General features: G+C 40.9%; 2 protein-coding genes across 8 annotated transcripts in view; one reads left to right on the top strand and one right to left on the bottom strand.

Annotated features, from left to right (window-relative positions):
- Positions 1–351: 351 nt before the first annotated feature.
- Positions 352–4,003, top strand: Rpp38 (ribonuclease P/MRP subunit p38). Of its 2 annotated transcripts, XM_055593770.1 has the most exons (3): positions 352–447; positions 717–963; positions 3,000–4,003. In XM_055593770.1, the coding sequence occupies exon 3, from the start codon at positions 3,009–3,011 to the stop codon at positions 3,852–3,854; it is 846 nt and encodes a 281-aa protein (XP_055449745.1). In that variant the 5' UTR covers positions 352–447; positions 717–963; positions 3,000–3,008; the 3' UTR covers positions 3,855–4,003. The 2 variants fall into 2 exon arrangements, with proteins under 2 accessions (XP_055449745.1, XP_055449746.1); XM_055593771.1 differs by lacking the exon at positions 717–963.
- A 26-nt stretch (positions 4,004–4,029) lies between these two features.
- The window catches only part of Nmt2 (N-myristoyltransferase 2), a 41,204-nt gene continuing 21,555 nt past the window's right edge, over positions 4,030–23,678 (bottom strand). For 3 of the 6 annotated variants that reach the window (XM_055593765.1, XM_055593767.1, XM_055593769.1), the window contains 10 exons: positions 21,214–21,358; positions 18,655–18,773; positions 18,476–18,567; positions 18,251–18,367; positions 16,280–16,450; positions 15,024–15,132; positions 10,546–10,716; positions 7,521–7,688; positions 7,151–7,288; positions 4,030–6,694 (listed from right to left, as the gene is read on the bottom strand). In XM_055593765.1, coding sequence (XP_055449740.1) covers positions 6,674–6,694; positions 7,151–7,288; positions 7,521–7,688; positions 10,546–10,716; positions 15,024–15,132; positions 16,280–16,450; positions 18,251–18,367; positions 18,476–18,567; positions 18,655–18,773; positions 21,214–21,358 — 1,251 coding nt within the window. In that variant the 3' untranslated portion in view covers positions 4,030–6,673. Of the gene's footprint in view, positions 6,695–7,150; positions 7,289–7,520; positions 7,689–10,545; positions 10,717–15,023; positions 15,133–16,279; positions 16,451–18,250; positions 18,368–18,475; positions 18,568–18,654; positions 18,774–21,213; positions 21,359–23,231; positions 23,282–23,678 lie in introns of all 6 variants that reach the window. The other 3 variants (XM_055593764.1, XM_055593768.1, XM_055593766.1) reach the window with 2 other exon arrangements.

The raw sequence follows: 23,678 nt of genomic DNA, 5'->3' as shown, positions 1-23,678 counted from the left end.
GAGTGCTGCAGCCCGTTATTTCCCTTTCCGAGGGCTCAGGATTCTCCACATGCATTAACTGTAACCGCCCGCAACCCTACAACCCGAGTTTATTTGGTTTTCGTGGCGCGGAACAGGTTCGAGGAACGGCTCGGTTTCCCGAGCGAGAGCGGATGCAGCCACAGCCTCTCGCGAGACAGACCGCACGCCTGCGCAGCGCTGCCCCCGAGCTTTGTCCCGAGCGGAGGGATTTTACGGAAGAACCGCCCTCCGCTAGGCCTGACGTCCCGGACCGGGCGGAGTGACGTCACGCAGGCGGAAGCCGGGCCGCCAGGGCTTGGGTTGTGCGCACGCGCGGGGCAGGCGCGCGCGCGCACGTGCGTCCCGAGCTCCGGTTGGCGGTGAGGGCCCGCGGGTCGCGGCAGCGGTCGGTCTGTCCCGCGCTCCCCGCAGGGCGCTTCTGCACAGGTGGGCGCGTGCTGGGGCCCGAGTCCCGGCCCGTGGGCTCCCGGGCCCCGCGGGCTGGGAAAGGGGCTGCGGGCGGGCTCTGCGGCCCTCCGGCGCGGGTCCCCCTGAGGGCCGCACGGCCGACCCCTGCCGCCGGGGCTTGCCTTCTTCCGTGTGGGGCCTCCTCCGAGACCGCGGGGGCTTCTCTGCAGCCGGCGGCCTTTCCAGGGTCCCTTCTCAGGACCGAGGGCTTTCTGTGACCCCTTCCAATCGCGCCACTCTCCCGACAGGCTCTCTGGAGTCACCGCCTTGCCCAGACCCAGTAACCCCAGCTCTCCAGCATCTCTGCCCGAGCGACACTGAACCTGTTCTAATCCTCTTCTGGGATACCTCGTGGACCGCTTCCTGCTTCCTTTGGAAGGAGTTCTTTGGATAGAGCTTGCCTCCAGTGAGCCGTTTTCACCCTGACCCTCTCAACTAAGGCCACTGCTGTCTGCTCCCTCACGCACCTCACTGTTCTGGCTTTAAAGAGACGGTGTAAGTGCGCGGTGTACCACACATTAAATAGTCGGAATCTGTAATATGCTTGGTGGGTGAAAAAAGGTAAACCTCCGTGTTTCCAGGTGATCCTTAGGCAGTAGGAGCTTGCAGACCGAGTTGGCAAGACACTTGTGCAAGTCCACCCTGTTTTACTCCGTCTGTGAACCTGTTCTTACTAATGAGCGTTTTTGTTTTGGTTTTTAAAATTCATAGTGCATGGTGGTCACCTTTGAAGACTCAGCTTTTTTCATCTTTGCCAGGTTCTTGTGTATCAGACACGTGAATCCCCATCTTGCTGTCCCTTACATTGATGGGCTAGGCAGACAGTAATTGATTTGCAGTTTAGCGAGAGCTGTGGTGGCACGTGGTCTTGCTTTCCGGTCATTGTTTGACCACCTATAGCTAGGTACTAGCTGCTGCCAGTCACTTCCCTCCTGTTCTTGAATCTCGAGCTTGTGGGGAGCACAGAACTAATGAGGGGTTGTTTGGGAGTGTAGTGCACTGTGGGAAGGACGCAGCCGATGTGGGCAGCACTGATGGAGTCAAGTTACAGCTCTCACTGGAGGAATTCTGGCTCTATGTAGAAGGTGAGATCAGCAGAGAGTGAATCTGCAGCACCAGTTTTTACAGCCGTCCAGTTTGGAAACGCCACCTGTCCCAGACCCAATACCTCCAAATGTTGATTTTTTTTTTTTTTTTCCAGATCACTTGGGCAGCTTTTTTACTGGCCCAATGGGTCAGTTACATTCCCAGAAATTCCAGCTTAGTAGCTCTAGGGTGAAAATCAGCCATCTGTGTGTTCTTAAAAGCCACAGGTTATTTCTAAGATGGAGCCATAATTAAAAGACGTCTTCAGAAAAACTAGTCCTGTGTTTGGACAGTGAGCCTTTTTCCTAATCCATACTGGGGAACTCTGTAGGCATGTTAGGGAACCAGGTATGTGGAGAAAGTGCCCTGAATTAGAGGAACCTTAAGAGGGAACGTGCGTTTATAGTTTATCAGCTGGATCTTTAGAGTTCTCAGATGAATTTTAGGAAGGAGAAAACAGCTGAGAGAAGGAAATAAACAGCTGCTTTTAGGAAGGATAAACAAACAGGATCTAACTAATGCATGCCCAACAAGAGAGCAGTTGAGAACCCCTAATTTGTAAGGTTAGTACCATATAGTCACTAGGGAAAAAATAGGTTAATGGCTTCTAATACACTTCCGGAAAGAGCTGAGAGCCCTTTTATTTCTCCCTAATGGATTAATTTCTCCGAATTTCATCCCAAAACCTTTAGTTTTCATGAAATTGCCAGCCAAAGTAGTCATCTTATAATAATGTGAAGAATATGTGCCTGTATGTTTCAAGTGTTTTAGGAAGGAACTCTGGCATCATGAGAGGAGGGAGATTTACAAAGCAGAGTGCAAGTTTTAGCCATGGACATAGGTTACTATTCTTAAAATCTGACCTGGTTAATTATGAATTTCAGTCTATAGAAAATAAACTGTGGGCAGACACGGTCTTTAGAGGCTACCGACAGCTGTGACTAGACCACCATTTGCCCAGTGGAGCAACTCAGTATGTGCTTATAAATGAATGAATGAGGGACTGGCAACATGGTTCAGAGGGTAAAGGCATTTACCTCCAGGCCTACCTATTACCTGAGTTCAACTCCCTAAGGTGCACATGGTGGAAGGAGAGAGCCTACTTTTTTAGAGCTGTCCTCTGAACTCCATGTGTGCTCTGACATGACTCCAAACCTAATAAACGTTTTACCTTTTTTTAAATAAATGAGTGAAAGTCCAATTAGTTTGGAAGATGCTAAAAAAATGATCTCCTTACAATCATCCTCACATTGCCTGTATATCATGAAAAAATAGGAAAAATTAAAATTACTTCATTTTGTGAAGTTATTTGAATGGTTCCCTAGTTGGGCCTATATAGACTTGCTGTAGCATATCAATCTGGAATAAAAATAAAAAGACTGGAGAATATAACCAAAATATTCTCAAATGCATTGCTAACTACATAATTTTGTTTTTTTCCAAAGGGTTTCAAGATGGCTGCAGCCCCTCAGGCACCAAAGAGGGGATCTATTCGGAAGACTAGACCTCTGGTTGTAAAGACATCACTCAACAACCCATACGTTATTTCCTGGAGTACCTTGGAGAGAGAGGACATACACTTTATATTACAGACACTCGAAGACAAGTTTAAATCAATTGGACTTCAGAAAATTGAAGATAAGAAAAGGAAAAAAACATCTTTTATAAAAAAGCAAAGATGCAGCCTGGATGTTGAGATTAGTGATGATCCAAAAGAGGAGGTGCCTGAAGGGCATGTGCAGGTGTCAGGGTGGACACCTGCACACGTCAGGAAACAGCTGGTCATTGGCGTTAATGAAGTCACCAGAGCCCTGGAAAGGAACGAACTGCTCCTGGTTCTAGTGTGTAAGTCGGCTAAGCCTGCCATGATCACCTCACACATGATTCAACTGAGTGTAAGCAGAACTGTTCCTGCCTGTCAGGTTCCTCAGCTCAGCCAGAGAATTGCTCCTGTCATTGGCTTAAAATGTGTGCTAGCCTTGGGCTTCAGAAAGAACACTGTGGACTTCGCTGAGGAAGTACAAGCCATCCTTCCCAGGGTGCCCAGCTTAAATGTGCCATGGCTTCAAGACAGAACCCAAGATCCCAGAGACAGTTTAGAGACTGAATCTTTGGAAAGCCAAGATAAAGACACTGCGGACACTTCATTTGATGATGTTACAAAACTTAGTAAGAGAAAGCTTGCTGAAGGTGGCCAGGCTTCAGCTGCAACATTACAACCCCTTAGAATAAAGAAACTCCTTCCCAACCCTAGTAAGATAAGGAAACCACCCAAAATTAAAAAATCTGTTTCAAAGTAGTTTTATATGAATTTGTCATTTCATGTAAGAACATGGTCTAAATAAGCTTTGAAACAAACAAAGGCAAATATGTTTACGTATGTTCTTAGGACCCTGCATGGAGGTGTTTTCCTAACTGGGTGGGCAGACATGCTGAAACTTAAAGCATGTCAAGTACAGAAAACACTCAAAACGATTAACAAAACCAAAGTTTATTGAGACTAATGTCCATGCGTATATAAATTCACTGCTTTAAAGGCTGGTACAATGCTTGCTTGCAAGAGTATCAGTTTCCTACAGCACTTAACATTTCTCTACCAAACTTGGAAAATGGGCCACAGACATGGTCTAGTAAGGTAGGTGAAGCAACTGGAGATGGTCCTCAGTTGCAAGGGAGACTCACTAAATGCTAAGCAGTACATTGTCTTCAGAAGCGGCATATCATTTTTACTTTGTGGTAATTTGGCTTTCTTTGTAGGTAAGCACTGACGCAGGCTTGGGAGAAAGGCCTGATAAGGTTGTATCAGTAAGAATTCCCTCCCTGCACATCATCTATCAAAAGTACATTGGGGTACAGCTCTGTGGCAAAATAAGTGCTTACTAGCACATACAATCCCTGGCTTGATCCCAGCACCAAAACAAAAATTAACTACAGTAGTAACTTAGGTGAAATGTAGCAAGAGGGGAGATACAATGAGGGGTCTTTCAGGCTAGGAAATGGAGTTATCAGTGCTTTATGAATCTACTATGTGTCTAGAAAATCATTCTGTAATTTAGAAGGTAAACGGAATTACTAAAACTTCACCCCATGTTTTGGTTGAACTTAAAGGCTGTGCCACCTTTGTTCTATATGGTGACAAATTTCCTTTTTTTGAAGGAAAGAAACCTTACAGCACAATTTGAATATATAGTACAGATTTAACTCTGGAGACTGGCTTTTACACTTGGTTTTAACAGCTATTTTATATCCAAGCAGATGCACTGGTTACTGATTCTCTAAAATACCGACTGGTCATGTCCTTAAATTTTGAAGACAATAGTCCTAACTGTCGGTGTATTTAAAATGATAGTTTTATAACTGTAGTGTGCAGTAGACAGATCTCTAAAGGAATGGTTTAACAGTGTCCTATTGAGGTAAATAAGCCCATGACAAATTTCTGAATGGCAATTCTTACCTGAAAACTCAATTTATGTAAGACAAAAAAAAAAAAAATGTAACAATTCCCAAAGAGTTGTGAATCCAGGTTCACTAAACACGCTTACCTAATGCCTAACTTTAAAACTGTTCCAATGAATAGGTAGTTTTATATCCTGAAGGCGTTCTGTTAAAAATGTGACACCATTGGGCATGGACCTTATGAAATGAGAAATCTGGGAGCAGTACTAGTCCCACTCTGGGGCCCAGGTGTCCCCTCTAGTGGTGCTATCAGGGATGGCACAATTTGTGGCCTACTTAGGACACCAGTCCACAAGAGGCCGGACAGCAAACATTTTAACTTTGCAAGCAATACAGTCCAGTCTGTCACAGCTACTTCATTTCCCTTTGTAGCATGAAGCAGCTACAGGTAGGGCATAAATGAAGAGATGACTGTATTCTGAAAAAATGTTTGAATTTCATAAGATTTGCATGCCACAAAATGTCATTTTTTTGACTATTTCCCCCAACCATTAAAAAAAAAAAAAAAAAGACCATTTTCAGCTTGTGAGCTGTATAGTGAGACTTGGCCTACAGTTCACATTTGGCGAGTGCTTTCCAGTAGGGAAGGAAATGCCATATTGTCTGCAGTAGCGTTCTGGACTGGAGTTGGAGGCACTGTAGTAAAGGCAGGAACAAGTATCTACGTTGTGGCATCTGACTCAGGCCCAGTCTATACAATGGCCTTGTTTAGTATTTTATATTCCCTTGGATCAGTGGCAGCATATACACATATATGTACACTGTGAAACTTGTTTTTCAAATTCTAGGTAAAAACAACGTCAGTAACAAAATTATGAATACTTATTTACAAGTAAGACATTTTCCATTAGCATGACAATTTTTATGATAAATTAAAGTCAGCATAAAGGAACATGTGCAATTTTGCATAATAAAAACATTCAGACCATCTGTGTGCTGACAGCACTAATACACTCCTCTGACCTTAGAGCCTTTTCACTTTCTTTCCCTCACACATCCTTGACATTACTGAGAAATGACATTGCACAGCAGCCACAAGGTCTGAGCAGTCAGTGGTGCACTCTTTACTGAGCACACTGAACATTTGCCCCAAACTTTGCTTTTGAAACAATCCATTGGCCTGCTGAAGAGCAAAGGACAAACCTGTATATGTACTGATTTGGCTACTATGCTTGTAGAATAATAAATGTGCTAAGTCACTGGTACATTTTCATATTGCTCCATACGTTAAATATCTACCACATGTCAATTCTATAAACGTTCCCAGTAACATCATGTAAGGTGATACACATGGATCCTTGTTCTGTTTTACAAGTGTATCACCACTTATTAATAAACAAAAGCAGCAAAGGTGGTAACACGACGCTGCCACTTCTGTTTGGTTTACAGAAACACAGTCCCACTTCTAGAGTAAAAGAGCATCCTCTATTGTGAGAGCTCTGTGGACACCGTCATCCCTCCCACATGTCAGTCAACAGCAGAGACTGGCTCTCAATATCCTGACTAGAAACAGGTCCTACTGACCATCTGTTTTGATTGTTAGCGACTACTTCAATTTCACTCAACTTGTGCTTTTATTCTTCTTTGGAATGACAGTTCCAGGAATCACTAAATAGAATATTAACAAATGACAATGTCAGCCTTCTAGAAATAACATATCCATCTACTGTAGAACAAGTCCAACCTAAAGAAAGAAAAATGGGATCGTAAGACCAAATAGAAGAGGAAACTGAATTATAATACAGCACAATATATCTGAATTTTAAAAAGTCCCCTTGAGCTGCTAAGCTAGCTAAGAGGGCAAAGGCACTTGCCACACCAGCCTTATGGAACCTTGGTAGAAATCCTCAGATCCCTCAAAGCTCTCCTCTAATCTTCACATATGCTGTGGCACATGGGTATGGCACACATCATATTACACACACACACACACACACACACACACACACACACACACACACTCTAAATATATAAAAGCCCCCTCCACCCTAAAGTAGTATGGGATTGTCTGAAATAACTTGACTCCATTTGCAATTTCTCTCTCCTTTCTCTCTCTCTTCTACCCCTACCCCACAGAAACTAAAAGCAACAGAAATTTATCCTAAAGCTGGTATGGGGCTGTTGTATCAAGCTCACTCACCTTTTCAGAGTCTGTCCCTGGACACCTCCAGTTGTACAAATAATACTGTAAGTTGCCATCTCCTATACCAAATTTGAGTTTTTCCAAGAAGGTCTTATTTTCCATAAGATCTAGTGCATTGAATACATCAAATCCTTTCTGCCAATATAAACAGTTTTAAGGTTTATTATACCAAGGGCTTACGGTATTCTTTGTAGTATATATTCCCGTATAACCTTCAATTCCTCTGCAGCAGTTTAAGCATGTACTGTAAAGACAGCTGGCGGAGAGTGCTAGTTAAAGAACCACACTGCTCTTACAGGGAACCTATCAGTATAGACTGATTTGCTTAAGGAGAACCAAGCAGTATGAAAAGCAACATGACACTCACCAACTTGGCTATAATGAGCGCATCGTTCATGAGGTCCAACAGGGGTGTCTCTGTATGAATGTTGTAGAAGGAATAGGCAGCTTTGAGGCTCTTGTGAGCAGGGTGGTGCATAACTGTGGAGGGGAGCGTGTAGAAGCTCAAGAAGTCAGTCAGCTTCCCACTGGGGTTCTGAGGAACAAAGGTAAGCAAAAGTAGTGTTTCTTTGAATAAGCATTCAGCCAACTGATACTGACCTGTGACTTACACCCAACTTTCTGTCCAAACAAAAAACTGAGACTGTCCTCTTAGTAACCCAGTTTGAGCCCTCTCAACTGGGTAGAGAGAGTTGGAAGTTTAGCTGAAGTGTGAGTGGGATATTGCAAGCACTTCCAAAGCTGGTCCTCCACGCAGAGTTCCTCCAGGGTGATGGAGAAATCTCCACTCTGCAGGACAGTGCAAGAAGCAGATCTGCAGCTTTCCAGGATAAGGACAGAGGCTGCCTTCCCCACCCATGAAGCATGTATATAGGCTGCTGCCAGGAAGAAATATGGCTGCATGCTGAGCTAGCTACCCAGTGATGAATAAGACCAATTCAAAGCACATGACCACTCAGCTTTGGTTTATGGCATATTTTCTTAGATGTGAATAATGAGGGCTGGTTATTTCAGGGGGGAAAAAACAAACTGACAAGATTTGTTTTCCAATAACATTTGAGTTTTTGAAGTCTTAAGTTAAAGTTTTAAGGGGGGGAATCCCATCCTATCCCCTACCATGTGATATCTTAAATCTTCTGATGACAAAGGTCTTACCCATGACTGTGATTTTTAAATATTATCTAATGAAATGTAAATATCTGAAAGATCTGTTAACCCAGTAAATCAGTGTTTTCCAAGTGGTCAATGTGTGATGTTACAAACTTGTATATAAGCAAGATTCATCCAAAGAACTAGAAAAAAAAGTTAGTGGTAAAGAATCTGCTTAGCGTATACAAAAACTGTGCTGGGGAAGGGGCACACAGGAACAGGACAAAAGTGTGGAAGAACATACTGATGAGTTTTAGTTCAACAGAAAGCTGATAAAAGTTCAGACAACAGAATTCGTAATTATCTGAAGACAGTTGTGTGTGGTAGTGCACATTAGTAATCTCATCACTCAGGAAGCTCAGGCAGGAGAATCATCAGTTTAAAGCCAGAAGCTGGAGAGATGGCTCAGTATCTAAGAGCAATGACTGCTCTTCAGAGGGCCCAGGTTTGATTCTTAGTATCCACATGGAAGCTCACTACTGTCTATAATTCTAGTGCCAGGGGAGCTGATACCCTCCTTCTGGCCTCTGAGGACACGGTAAAAGCCAGCCTGAGTGACACAGTAGGCCTGAGTACACCCTGCATACATACTGTAGTGAAAAGAAAAATGACAATTTTTACCCACTGATTTTCAAATATTCATTATTTCATGGGAAATCTTTTCCATATACTTCAATCAAGGTGGGTATGTCACAATTAACTGAAAGCAAAACCAGGGAAAAGTCCCATGATTTTAAAAAGCTTGAAATTATTCTTTCGCTATTTTTTTGTGAGAAAAATTAGTTTGTTTTTTTGGTCTCATAATGTTGTGTCAGGGCTTTCTCTCTCTTTTTTTTTTTTCTCCATTTTTTTATTATTAATTACTTTATTCATTTTGTATCCCCCATAAGCCCCTCCCTCCTCCCCTTTCTTCATGCATGCTCCTCCCCACATCCACTAATAGGGGAGGTCCTCCTCTCCTTCCTTCTGATCTTAGTCTATCAGATCACATCAGGAATGGCTGCATTGTCTTCTTCTGTGGCCTGGTAAGGCTGCTCCCCCCTCAGGGGGAGGTGATCAAAGAGCAGGCCAATCAGATTATGTCAGAGGCAGTCCCTCTTCCCATCACTATGTAAGCCACTTGGACACTAAACTAACTGCCCTGGGCTACATCTGTGCAGGGGTTCTAGGTTATCTCCATGAATAGTCCTTGGTTGGAGTATGAGTCTTTGGGAAGTTCCCTGTGTTCAAATTTTCTTGTTCTGTTGCTCTCCTTGTGGAGTTCCTGTCCTCTCCAGCTCTTGCAATAGAAAAATTAGTTTTTATATATAAGATGTTCTTTAGGTAACATGCAATGGCTTTACTTTTTGTTTTATTATTACATGGAGACAAATGTCAAAACCTTATTACACTTTGAACATGGTAAATAGCTACTGATCTAGTTCATCTACATGGAAGCTCTCCGGGGTTCTAGACAGTGGACAGTTTCCAAGGCCCTGGAGACACACAGGTGTAATTTGTGTACAAAGAGGTTTTAGAAGTGCAAGCATTGAGACTACCTGCTCACTTATCATTAGAAGTGTCTTGAGTCATCCTTACCATGGGTCAGTCTCTCCACAACTGCCCTAAAACTGGACCTATGATCCTAAGGCCAACAGTTCTTGACACTGCGTAAGTAACAGTTCTGGTCACAGTGATAAAGCAACTCTCTAGAATCCCTTCTAACTGGCCTTCTCCATTATCTTCCAAATTGCTTGCCAAACTAAATTCCATTTTCTCAGTTCAACCTCACTTCAACCCACTGAGCTTCCAAGTGAGACAACATCTAAACAACCAATTCCAGGCTTTGTCAAACAAGGTTGATAAAAAACATGTTAAATCCATCTAAGCAATGGTCAGAGTATTTACACAGCTCCTTTTCCTTCCCTCCCTTGAACAAGAGTTAAGGGACCCAATCTTTGCTTGTCATCTAAATCTAATGGCATTTCAGATCTAGCCAGTTATATAAAAGCTAAAATAATAGTAAACTCTAAAACAGAGCTATCTAGGTTGAGGCACTGACTAATTATTAGCTTTTCATAATGAGAAGAACAAATGCACAGCAGACAACAGAAAAGCAGCCCAACTTCCCTTCAGTAACCAGTGAAAGTGTCTCAGTGAAAGAGTGTATGCAGCTATAGCAGGGCTAGCAGAAGCAGTGAGTCATGGATCCTCCTCAAAGAAGCTCTAGCCTCTTCTCAGGACTACCTCCTCAGCTCTCTTACCTCCACTACAAATGTGTCAATGATGTGCTCCCTGGGGAGGAACCAATGGGCCACTTCCTCGTCATCCATCACTGGTGCCAGATGAAACTGCTTAAGGTAGCTGTTGATGAGTTCTCGTACTGCTTTGATATCTTTTGGTTCCATTGGTCTCAAGCCTGAAGTCTTTGTAGCCTTGTTAGAAGTAAAACAAAGCAAAGCCACAAGTTAAATGGAAGAAGAATAAAATGAAATTACTGTGTTCAAAGTATGGCCCACAGCCCTACAATGCCTAAGGGAGTGGTTAGACCTGGAGACCCTTGGCTCCAGACTCGCTTTGGTGAATCAGAACCTGTAGTATACCATGGATTCATTAAAGCCCAAAGTTGGCTCTATTGGCTGGGTCTATGGAATCTCAGATCTTTGGAAGGATGAGGCATGGGAATAAACTGCAAGGTCAGGGCCTGACTGGGATACAGTGAGTTCAAGGTCTGTCTGGGCAGCTTACTGAGACTGACTGTTAAAATAAAAAGTAAGATGATGAGGGCTGGTGAGATGGTTCAGGGAGTAAAGAAAGCCCACTGCCAACTCTGAGTATGGAGTTCCATCCCCAGAACCCATACGGTGGACGAGGGAAGCAACTCCCACAAGTTGTACTTTGATTTCCACCCATGCTAGTGGCAAATGTATGAAATGCACTCCCACAAAGATAAAGTGTCCTATCTTCTTATTCAAACATATCAAATGGAGCACAACAAGCTGATTTACATGCGAAGAATTTAACATATATGAAAAGTATCATAAAAATTTATGCTTTTTCCCCTTGGAGAAATACTGGATAATTTTAAGAGGTAAGTAGCATAAATATTGTTAATATGCTTTTTGTTCTCAATTGCTTGTAAAATTTCTAAATTAAAAATCTCTAGAGCCTGGGAGAAGACCCATCAGATAAAAGTACTTGCTATGAGAGCCTGACAACCTAGATTTGATCCCCAGAATCCACATTTTTATAAAAGCCAGATGCAGTGATGTGCATCTGTAACCAACTTTACAAAGTTGTCCTCTGGCCTCCACACATGTACCATGTATGTGCATACACACACACAGACAACTAAGTAACTAAATTTAAAAAACCCAAACAACAAAATTTCTAGAATTAGATCATTATACTTTCTGAAAGATCGTGCATAGAAGTCCAAGAGGGAGAGCCAGTTTTATCTTCAGTGGCAGCTACAAACAACTATTACCAGGAGGGTTCCCAAGGCTCTGAGCAAGTGTTGACTGATTACTGGTTAGTGTAAAGGAAGGCAGAAAAGCTGGCAATGCATGCTTTACAGACAGGTCCAGGAGTTCTCAGCTGAGCATTTGTAACAACCTATTCAAGGATGGGCTACATGGTCTTTATAAAGATACAGAACTGCCACTAAAATACCATTCAATTATCTAAAGTTGGAGAACTAAATCGTTAACACTGAGTAAGCAGTTCGTACTTTTATTAATCTTTTTGTGGCTTTCAAAAGATCAGAAACATCTAGTCCCTCTGAGGATATAACAAAGTGGACAAATGCTTGCCTAGTGTGTACAAGATTAAATCCAAGCACTGGAAAAAAAAAAAAAGTTCAGTCCCACCTAGAAATAAGTAAATATGCATTTCTGAATGTTAAAGACTAAAATCATCTAAAATGTGTCTGTATGTCAGCACCTAGAAACTACTTTCTCATAGCTCAGTGTGAAATGTGTGAATTTTCAGTGACACAAAAGAAGCTGAACAATTATGGCCGTCTTTAAGAACAAGTGCTAAGACCTAAACTGAAGGAAAAACAGGATGCTTTTGTATAACTGAATAAAATAGTCATGTTTTCTGGGGATTCAAGATAAAGCAAAGAAACTTTCCTAGTTAACTGGAGCATGTTACATTTCCTATGTGTGAGAGCAAGCAGCAGCAGGACTCTCTGAAGCCCGGAGATAGGATATCACAGGTCTTAGCCTTCTTGGTTTTATGGCTAGGACTACATGTCAACCTTCCTAAGCCTCAGTTTTGCATGTGTATGTCAGAAAGAAGACGTGCTAACTTCTGAAGTTGTGAGACTAAACTGAATTATATATGTAAAAGCATGTTATAAACTTAAGCTCACTCAGCAAAAAAATCCATACTTTGAAAAACAATGGCTGCTACTGAAGGAACACTGCCAACTGTAAGAAACATGTCAAAGTCTGCTTTTAGAACAAAAGCCTGGCTAGTGATTTAGCACCAATTTACTAAACTTTGTTATCTATGAGATTATTTTTTGTACAAAAAATATAAACGTCAACTTAGTCGAAAGTATTTTTAGCGTCTTATATTTTAACTATCTCAAAGAAAGTTGGGACAGGTAATAGAACCGCTTATTGTCGGTTCCATTTAGGCAACCTCCATGTAAGTATTTTCCTTAAAAATAAGCTAGACTATTTTGCACCTAACAGAATATATTATATTCTAATATACATAATATATAACAGAATTCTTAGCTGGTAAAAAATTAGGTATGGCTGTGGCTTTAATTTCAATTCACAAACAGGAAAACATCAAGTCAAAGATCTCACCTGTACGTGAGAGTGGTCCGTGGACTGCCCCCCTTCTAGACATCATGCCTGATGTGGCCTGTTCCTAGCGGGCACAGAGGGCTGCTAACCAATCAATAGTAGTGACTGGAGGTCTCTTTTAGGACTTGACTACACAGTTTTCATCCAGCTGACATTCCCTTTCTATAATCTGCCTTACTGACTTTGATGACTAAGCTACCAGGCTATAGGTTGCCCTGTGAAGAAGACCCTGTGACAAGGAACTGAAAAAAAGCCTGTGGTAGCTGAAAAGCTAAAACGGCTCTCGGCCCATCAGCCAGAAGGCAAGCCAATCCTTGTAACAACCCTCTGAGACAACAAGTGGATCTTTCCTCAGTCAGTTTGTACAAAACTCTGACTCTGACTGACATCTAGATGGCTAGAAAAAGAAGATTCAGGTAAAGTGGTACCTATGTCTCAGTACCCATATGAAAATAAATGTGCATGCTGTTTTGCTGAGACAGGACATATGTTATTAAATGTGTATGTGTGTTTTGCCTGCATATACATATGTATGGTGCCCCCAGAGGTCAGAAGAGGGCCTCCAAATCCCTATGGGACTGTAGTTACAGATGGGTGTGAGCTACCATGTGGGGGCCAGTGCTCTTAACTGCTGAGCCACCTCTCCAGTCCCAAACAGGATACTTTTATGTAGCTTGATTGGTCTTGACCTCTTTATTCTCCTGCCTCAGGATTACAGGAATGTGCCACTATGACTGGCTTAAACATACTGTTTGAAGCTGCTCAGTTTGTGACAAGCAGCAAGAGATACAGAATATGACATCCAACCATATTTACATTATTTTACTAAGACAATATTTCATATTGTGAATCCAGTAGTTTAAAAAGGTAAAGTGGAAGGGGGTGGTTCAGTGGCTAAAGTAAGTACTTGCTGCACAAACCTGAGAACTGAGTTTGAATCCCCAGCACACTCATGGGTCTGGTGGCCCAACTGTAATCCCAGTGTTCAGAAGGCAGATAGGGAACCCTAGGATAAGCTTGCTGGCTAAACTGACTGAATGTGGATTCAATGAGAGACTCTGCCTCAATAAATAAAATGGAGAATGACAGAGAAAGACACTGACATCAACAATTGACTTCACACACATATCTACCTCTGGGCATCCATATACTTATGAACATGTACACATACTATATACACCACACAAACAGAAGAAAACACGGTAATTTCCAAGACTGCTGCATTTGCCTGCAATCCCAAAATCTGGGACACTAAGGCATGTAGACTGTAAGTTTTTGAGTCCAGCCTAAGCTACAGAACCAATTTTAAGACACCATGACTTATAAAGCAAGATCCTGTCTAAAGAGTTACAAAAAAAATTTGCTGAACTAGAAAAGAAAGAGATAACAACTGAATACAACATTATTTTCTATCTCCCAACTTTTCTTTAAACCTGAACACTGAGTTTATGGTGTCACAAAGTAAAAGGATTTGTCCTAATTACTTAAGGGACAATACTCAAAACTGCAAAACTCAGCCGGGTGCGGTGGTACATGCCTTTAGTCCTAGTACTCAGGGAGGCAGAGGCAGGCAGAGCTCTGTGAGTTTGAGGCCAGCTTGGTCTGCAAAGCGAGTCTACAACAGCCAGGGATACACAGAGAAACTATCTTGGAAGAAAACAAAACAGAACAGAACTCCCTTGACTTGAATTTAATCACATACAACTCTAAAACCATGAACTTAAAAAGACTTTGAAAAACAAAACTTTCCTGAGTAAATTCCCCACTTTCCCAGCTCTGGAATCTCACACCGTCTGTTCTGTTTCAGCATTCTCCTTTCCCCAACACAAGCACAGCTCCAGTCTGATGTTAATACTACTGCTCTGCATTAAAAGCTTCAGTGGATGCAGACTCAGAAAGTCATACATGCCCTTACTTACATCCGGAAGTCTGTAAAGCTTCATTGTTCTCTGTAAGGTCATGTTTCTACTCAAGTGAGAAAATTTCACTTCTACCAGTTTCCTGGGGTTCAGGGATCGGTGCCAGTACCTGGAAGACAATGGTTTCACTTTGTCTTCGCTGTTCCAGAAGCATCTGTTTAATACTGTACCAGGTACAGTGATGGGCACTGACTGCCTTCCTATGCATTAATTTGTTTGAAGATTAAAAAACAAAACAAAACAAAACAAAACAAAAAACAAACTATTTGACAAATTGACTTGCATTGCTAGTTATGCTGTTCCTTTTGCCTTTGTGGGCTTTCATCTCTTCCTGAAAAGAATGTTACATTTTAAATATTTTTTATTTTGTTTAATAAAGGAGGTGTATAAATTTTTAATGAGTTTCATGTGAGTCGAACTAAGAACTTTAAGATCATGAAAATATTCCTGCAAAATAAACAGTATGTTATAGGAGATACCCACTAAGTCTGAAGAAGTCTTTTGAATTAATATGATTGCAGTTTTGCTATATAAAACATTATCTATATTAAAATGTTCCTGTGATGCTCATATTTATGTTTATTTACTAATGCAGTAATTTAGTAAGTTATAGCAATATTATAGCTTTGAACTATATATATTTCAAGTTTAGTCTTACTTGAGTAGTAAGAAATTGTGGAGGGAGATAAATTTTGATGTCTTAAAAGCAGGTTAGTCCAATAACAGTTTAATTATACTCCCTTTGAGAGCCTGAGTAGTTAATGAAGTCAGAATCAATTCACACCTTCTTTCTTAGCCAACAGGCACATTTGGACTTCTGAACTGATATTGTAAAGTGAGGTTTTCACAGTAGGTCAGCAATGCTGCACTGAGTCTAGATGCTAAAAAAAAAAAACAAAAAAAAAACAAACAAACCCTGTGACATTGGATGAGCATTTTGAGACTGCAATGTCATAGGTTTCCCCATGCACAAATGCACTTGTCTTTCAAATGGAGCAGAAACAAAAACATTAATTTACCCAGCATCATTATTGGGTAAATTTTACTTTTATTACCCAAGAGGGCACATGATATGCTGAATACTAGACTCAATGGTTCTAGTTTTGTTTCTATCTCAGCTACCAAAATACTACTATTCCCAGCAAATCCAAATCCCTGTGGATTGTATCAGATGGGAACAATTCTAGCAAGAAGGTAGTAAGGCCCACTGTATCTGGTAAAGAAAAACAACACTGATATCTGTGTGATGCTATTACCTGCATGTGGCCACAGGCTTAGGAAGAACCACTCCAGCAGTATACACAGCCTGAAAGATTCCTTCTAGGTTCACTCTTCTAGTTATTTCTCGGATTAACACTGGGGCTACCCGTTTTGATCTTAGTTTCTTATGAACACAAAGAAAGTTGATTTCCACCATCCTCTTCACACTGACAAGCAGATGAGACAATCAGAGCACACTTTAAAAAGCAAAACAACAATTTCATAAAGTTCCTAAGAATAAGACCATGAAAGGCATTGGTAACCTAACATTTAAGAAAAATACTGCACTGTGCAGGTGCTTCACAAATTCAGATCGAACTTGATTTTCTATACCCATTGCCAGAATGATCATTTCTAGGACAGAGACTTTTAAATTCCCAATCAGAATTTAAAACTTTGGTCTATTATAAGTTTAGATGTTGGATCAGATATGCCTCAAAAAGTTCCTGTATTTGTTTTTCCTGCAACATACATAATTACAGCAAAAAACAAAACAAAACAAAACACCAAAACCCAACCAAACAACACTATCCCCCAACCCCCAGGCTAGCTCATTGTAGGAACTGGCAAGGTATTGTGCCAGCGCATAACACTGGTTCTCTAAGACCCCTGAAAAGGGCTGTGGTTAGACACAGTTGATGCTTTCCCAAGCTACCATAAGCCTCCCAGAGCTTCAGACCTCAGTCCTGACTTGGGGTATTCATGTATTTTATTTAAATTGCAGTTGTCGTCATCTTCTTCTCCTCTCCTCTTTTCTTCTTCTCCGAAGACAGGGTTTCTCTGTATAACTTGGCTGTTCTGGACTCTTTGTAGACTAGGCTGGCCTTGAACTCAGAGATCTGCCTGTTTCTGCCTCCAGAGTGCTGGGATAAGGGTACCTGACACCATGCTCAACTAATTAGTGTTCTTAAGAGCAGATGCTCCTATCAGTCAGCAAGGCAGCCCACTATGGTAAATAAACATGTTAGCTATTAGACCATTGGCTTTCACAGCTGGATATCTGACTTTCAGGGCTGGCAATCCAAAGCAAAAATGTAACACACTTATCCTCTGGAGTATAATCTTCTCTAAAATTGCTAATTTTTTTCAGAAATAGCTACCAATGGCTCTGTTTATTCTATGTATATAATATATATACTGGTATGTGCATGTATGAGATTGAGAGGCACAGTAAAAGAAAAATAAAAAAGACAGGGAGAGAGAGGGAGGATGGATGGGAAAGTGGAGTGAAGTATAGTAGGACAGATGGAGGGACTGACAAATGGCACTGTCCTCTCATCTCTGGTCCAACTTTTCCTTTCCTTTGAAAAAAACCGAAAACCAAAAAACCAAGAACTAAATAAAGCTAACGTTAAGAGTTCTAAAGTTTAAGTTTACAGCACCAGTGCACAAAGTGTTCCTAAACAGCTCCTTCAAGCATCTTACTATCAATAACCATATTGAGTAAATCACTAATTTACTTATTATTTTGGTACCGGGGAACCTAAAGTCTCTCACATGCTAAGCAGGCACTCTACAACTGAGCTACACCTCCTGTCCTTTGGTTTCTGGAGTCAGAATTTTACTGTATAGCACAAGCTGGCAACACTAAAAGTCAACATCTAGTATCTTCCTCAATGGCTTGCCACAGTTTTTCGAGACAGGATTGAACACTGAACCTGCAGCTTGCTGATGTGGGTAAGTAATCTGGCCAATCAGGAAGCAAGCTCCTGGCATCCCCCACCCTCCTGTCTCTGCTCCCCTAATTCCAGGATTATAGGTATGTATCATAGTACTTGGCTTTTGGTATGGGTCCTTATGCTTGCATAGCAAGAACTTTTTACCAAGCTCTGTCACCCCAGCTCTGCGCTGTAATTTTAAAACCTGGTTTAATTATAACTTGGAGGGTGCGCGCGCGCGCACACACACACACACACACACACACACACACACACACACACACACACCACACAGGCTTTAATACATACCTGTCATAAATTCGGATGTTTGCTGGGATGGCACTTATGAAACCTACTAACTTTTTATTTGAAGACACCCGGACTCCACAGTGCCATTGCAGAAGCCAGCCTGGGGGACGCAGAGCCCTGGGGTATAGAGGAGAAAACATATTAGTTAGTATCCAAGAACACAGGAACAAAATAAGACCTCCAGATTCAACAATCCAACACTAGCCCATGACCAGACAGACATACCACAAGAGAAACTCAGGCGAATAGTCAAAGCGGAACATATTGTCATCGTCTTCCACATAATTCTCATTCAGCAATGTGTACAACTCCTTCAGCTACAAGACAAGACAAGTGTTCTGTGTAAGGTGCTCTGTACTTTACATACAATGTGTATAAATGCAGGAGTTGATTTAAAGTCTTACCACTTCGGCATTACTCAAGTCTAAAGTATCCCACATAAAACCTTGTGGTAAAGAATACGGTTCTTGGCGGATATTGTCTTTGTCTGGTTCAATTGCACCATGAGATGTTATGACTTCATCTGAAGAAAAAGAGAAAGAAAAAGAGAGGATATTACATTTTCCAGTAGTCTGACAATCCCCAAAGGTCAGCAACAGAAGTGAAAGGATGCTTTCAATATTAGTAATAGGAACTCTAATAGTAGCTATATTAATAATGCTTTTATTATATAACAACAGCATTAACTAAATAACATTATTAATAATTATATGTAGTAATAATTGTGGATTCCTTTGGACTATTTTACCAGTTAAAGCACAGGAGGAACTGTATGTCACCTAATGACATAAAATGATGGTGATATCTCAGCCTCAACCCTAGGTTACAAGACACTACTTCCACCGTGATGCAGGCTTGATACAACAGCCTTAGAAATGGGGTCTCTCTCTTTTTAATTTTACCTCCACAAATTGAGGGTGTGGAGGCCATAGTGACCACTGACCCCTCCTACCACCAAAACCTAAAACAAATTTCTAAATTGATTACTTCTTCCCACCTCTACTGCTAGCCATGTAGTCCGCACTATAGGCCAATTCTAAGAACCTCTGAGTTCTCCCACTCTTTTTGGGGGACCAGTGTTTTGTGTATGGCAGGATGGCCTTCAACTTGTTATGTAGCCTATGATGACCTTCAACTTCTGATCCTGTCTGTACTTCTTGAGTGCTAGGATTACAGGCATGTACCACATCTGACTGAAGAGGTGCTGAGAATCAAACCTAAGGCTTTGTTTATAGAAGGCAAGCACTCTATAACCTGAGCTATTGGTTCACCCCTCAAGCTCTCTTTTCCAATTAATTCTCTATTTTAGATGTCTTATAAATGGAATAAAATACAGTGTCATTAAAGACTTTGTAAACTCATTCTAAAAAATATTCCTCCATTACCAGACACATTTGTAGAAGCTGAAAGACAAAAAGCAGCTTCCCCACACCCCATGTAAGGGATGAATCCAGGGCTTCACATGTTCTAAGCAAGCACTTTACCACTGAGGTATACTCCCAACCTCCCACTCTTCTTTCTTTCTCTCCTACTTGGATTTTTACTCTTATCATGCTGTTGGGGTGAATATGAGTGGGAAAGGAAATGATTGGAAAACATTACTCCTTGAGTTATAATAACAAAAATGGATTATCTGTATATAACTGGGTTGCTTAGAGTTTTAGGTGGCAAATGACCCCTTTTATGCTGTTTGAAACCTAAAAAATCAAAATGTAAGTAGACACAAGTTCTAAGTCAAAGTTAGACATTTTTACTGTCATGTAATTTGAACACTTTCATGACAATTATATAATTTACTGGGGAAAAAAGAAATGTTTATGTCTATAGCAAGTTAACTTGGGAAAGTCTTAAGTGGGATCTGATGAAGCAAGCCTGGTTCTAGGAACAAGACCCTGTTACATTTCTTTACATGAACAGAGCCCATAAAGGCCTTTACTTCTAAGGGGCACCCTAACTCCTGTATGAGACGAAATTGATACGCCACTAGAGTGTGTTCAGAACCCTGATAAGAAGTTTACAATTATCCACTCAGTGAGAGAATATAGGAAAGTTTTTTCCCAGTCCTTTAGAATATCTGAGACATATAATGTAGTGGAAGTGTAGGGGGTTGCTAGAGTTATGGCTCAGTGGTTAAGAGTACTCACTGTTCTTGCAGAGGACCCACGTTTGGTTCTTAGAACCCAAAACTAATTTTTTTAACTAATTTTTAAAAAATGTATGAGTGCTCTACCTGCATGTACACTTGCATGCCAAAAGAGGGTATCAGATTACATTATTAATGTTTGTGAGTCACCATGTGGTTGCTGGGAATTGAACTCAGGACCTCTGGAAGAGCAGCCAGTGCTCTTAACTGCTAAGCCATCTCTCCAGCCGCCTCAATACTATTTTTAATTATACTTTCAGGGAACCCATTAACTTCTTCTGGCCCCCATGGACACCAAGCATGCATATGGTTCACATATATTCATGCAAGCAAAACAATCATTTGCATCCAATAAGAAGAAAAAACATCTTAACAATACAATATATAGGGGAAACAACTTCATGAAGCTCAGAAGCAAAGATTAATACAAAGAAAGACCAATTTCTCTTTGGTACAATATATGTGCTATATATCACATATATACTATCTATCTTAGTCATATTATAAAATAGTATATAGTTATATATCACATATATATTTTCTACTATATAATGTGTTATATATCATTTTACACACATACACATATGAAAGGTTTGGTAGGAAATTATAATATATAATACACATTTCAAATGTGGGAAAATTGGATACTGTAACAGAAACAGCAATTAGATTACAATCAGTGTTAAAGAAAACCAATGTCCCTACTTAGTATCTATACTTTAAGAAGACAGAGTCTAGCTTTTGTGTTGATTTTGAGTGTATGACACAAGACTGTGAAGTCTCTTCATCCTGGCTTGTGGAAACACACATATGAGCTTACTCAATTTGGGCACTGGCTGTGTGTCCCAGAACTGGTATCTGCGCTTTGTGGCCTCATCAATGTTCCTGGCTGGGCCTTGGCATGCAGACAGCAGTTCCATTGCTCTCTGGATGTCCTGTAGCTTCTGAATAGGGATGGTGGGATTCTAGAAGAGCAGAAACAAAGAGACACACAATATGAGGAAGTTGCCACCACTTTTGAAAACAGGTAAACCGTGTGTACTGGCCTCAGAGCCTGTAACTCCCAAACACTGCCCCACCTCCTGGAGGCCTGCTGAAGGCTGTCTGTGAATATACTGAGATAAAATAACTGCACTGTCGCAGATTACCAGTGTGCTGCAGTTCAACGGGGGGCTCTGGTGGATTGGGAATGCTAAGTACACAGGAGCACCCTTTGCTTCAGGATCCCGCCCATCTGTGCTGGTCCCACTGCTCCTCTGGGAAAAGAAGGTAAAGAGTGACATGCAGGGCATGCATTACTGTCACACAGCAGCCAGGCAGCCAGGAGCCTCTGTTAGCGTTAATGCTCTGCGGCAGCAATGAAGGGGCAGAGGAAACAACTTCTAGAACAGAAACTAGACAGACAAGAGATGATTAGAAGGAAAGGACGGGAAGAGAAAGAAAGAGAACCTTAGGGCTATGCTGGGAAGGAAATGGTTAAGAAGAAGACACTAATTCTGCTGCTGCTCCCTCCTGGACAATACCCAGCCCTTCTTACACTAAAGGAACCTGAGACAGAAGGAGAAGAGAAGCTTCTCCGCAAATTCTAATCCTTGGCACCAGATGCTTGTTCTCCCAACACAAGAATGGAAACCTAGCCTTGTTTTTAGGTAAAGCATATTCTTATTGGTAAAGTGGGCAATATTTTTAAATTCCTAAATTCTCTTCTCAAAGCCAATATTTCTGGGTTTCTTTTGCAGATTCCCCATCTCTTTAAGTTCTTCAAATGCAGTAATACATGGAGACTAAGACTACATTTAAAATGAGACACTGACATGGAGTCGGATATGGAAATCAGTGGAACACAACACTTAAATCTTTTTTTTTTTTCAGGCATGTTGTTCATTTTACTAAGCACAAATACTCAAATGTAATGTAATTCTTATAACAAAATAGTGTATGTCCAGCTAATCATATATGTAAACTGCTTTAATTTCAGTTGTTCTTTTGGCCTGTTGATTTCATATCCTTAACCTCATGTGAAGTGTTTAGTTTTAATTTTTTTTCTTTCTTTCTTTTTTTTTTTTTTTTTTTTTTTTAGAAAATCTTCGGTCTGTTTTCATTCTCGAACACTTTTAAGTAACTGATAAACTAATAACCTCTTGAATTTCTAGAAGTCTACTAAAAGACCTACAACAGGAACCAAATTTATAACATAGTACAACAATGCTTAAAGATACATTTAACTCTGGCTTGAAAATTCAAAGTAGAATCCAGGCTTAAAAAAATATCTGTGTATAGAGCCTACACTGAGTTTGTTACAGTAACTTTTTTTTTTTTTCTGATAGTTAAGACTTCCAAGACAAATTAAAAGCAAATTCCTTTGCAATAATCATGAAGCAATATCTTGGTTTTGACAGAGCTAATGATAGCCCAGCTCCAGGAAGACCCTAGAGTAGTTTATATGTGCTACCAACTTAGTGTCACTAGGCTATGCTAAAAATATTGGGCATTTGTGAAACATTTATATTCTAAGCTCACTATTTAAATACTTTCTGAAAACAGGTACAAGTAAGTACAATTTTCAAACCTATAATGTCAATGTAAGGAAATTCACAGTTAATCTTTTTTTTTAATTTTAACTTTGTGATTATTATTATGAAGTGCTGGAAATTAAATGGAAACCTTGCATATCATGCTCGGCAAATGCTAAAACCCTGGACCCTAGCCTTAGGATTATTTTTTTTCTTTTTTGAGAAAAGGTTGCCCTATGCAGCCCAGGCTTTGGCCTTGCACTCACAGTCCTCCTGCCTAGTCTTCCTGGGTGCTGGGATTACAGGCGGGCGCCATCACGCTCACCTTATGATACATTCTTAAATCTATCCATTCACCTTCCATAGTATCACCACCTGGGGAAAAAGGCAAGAATGTGCATTAGCCCCCAATTAACTGTCCACTAGTATGTTCTTACCTAAAAGGCAGGAATTCCTCTTTCTCTCCATATGCTTCCTAAAGAATACTATCAGCTACATCCCTTGCCTATTATTTTCTAAATTGAATACCTTCTGCAACTAAAAAGTCTGCAAGAATGGGTTGGAGTTATAGCTCAGACGGTAAAGTGCTTGCCTGGCATGCACAAGGTCCTGGGTTCAATCCCCAGATCCACATATACAAATCTGTTAAGAATCTAGACAAATATCATTTTCATTTTAATCATTAGGTGTAGTTCAGATTATTCTCTAAATGCAGTTCACTGTAACAGTATGGCATTATCTACAGCTGCCATAAGTTTATGGGGGACAGTGC

This window comes from Psammomys obesus, unplaced genomic scaffold (genome assembly GCF_907164565.1).
Source record: "Psammomys obesus unplaced genomic scaffold, mPsaObe1.curated_primary_1811, whole genome shotgun sequence".
Classification (NCBI taxonomy): domain Eukaryota; kingdom Metazoa; phylum Chordata; class Mammalia; order Rodentia; family Muridae; genus Psammomys; species Psammomys obesus.
The sequence above is the reverse complement of the archived record's forward strand: the minus strand, read 5'-3'. Positions and strand labels throughout refer to the sequence as shown.

What these genes read in the sequence shown, in the direction of transcription:
- Rpp38 (XM_055593771.1), top strand. Translation starts at nt 3,009, where the DNA reads ATGGCTGCAGCCCCTCAGGCACCAAAGAGGGGATCTATTCGGAAGACT.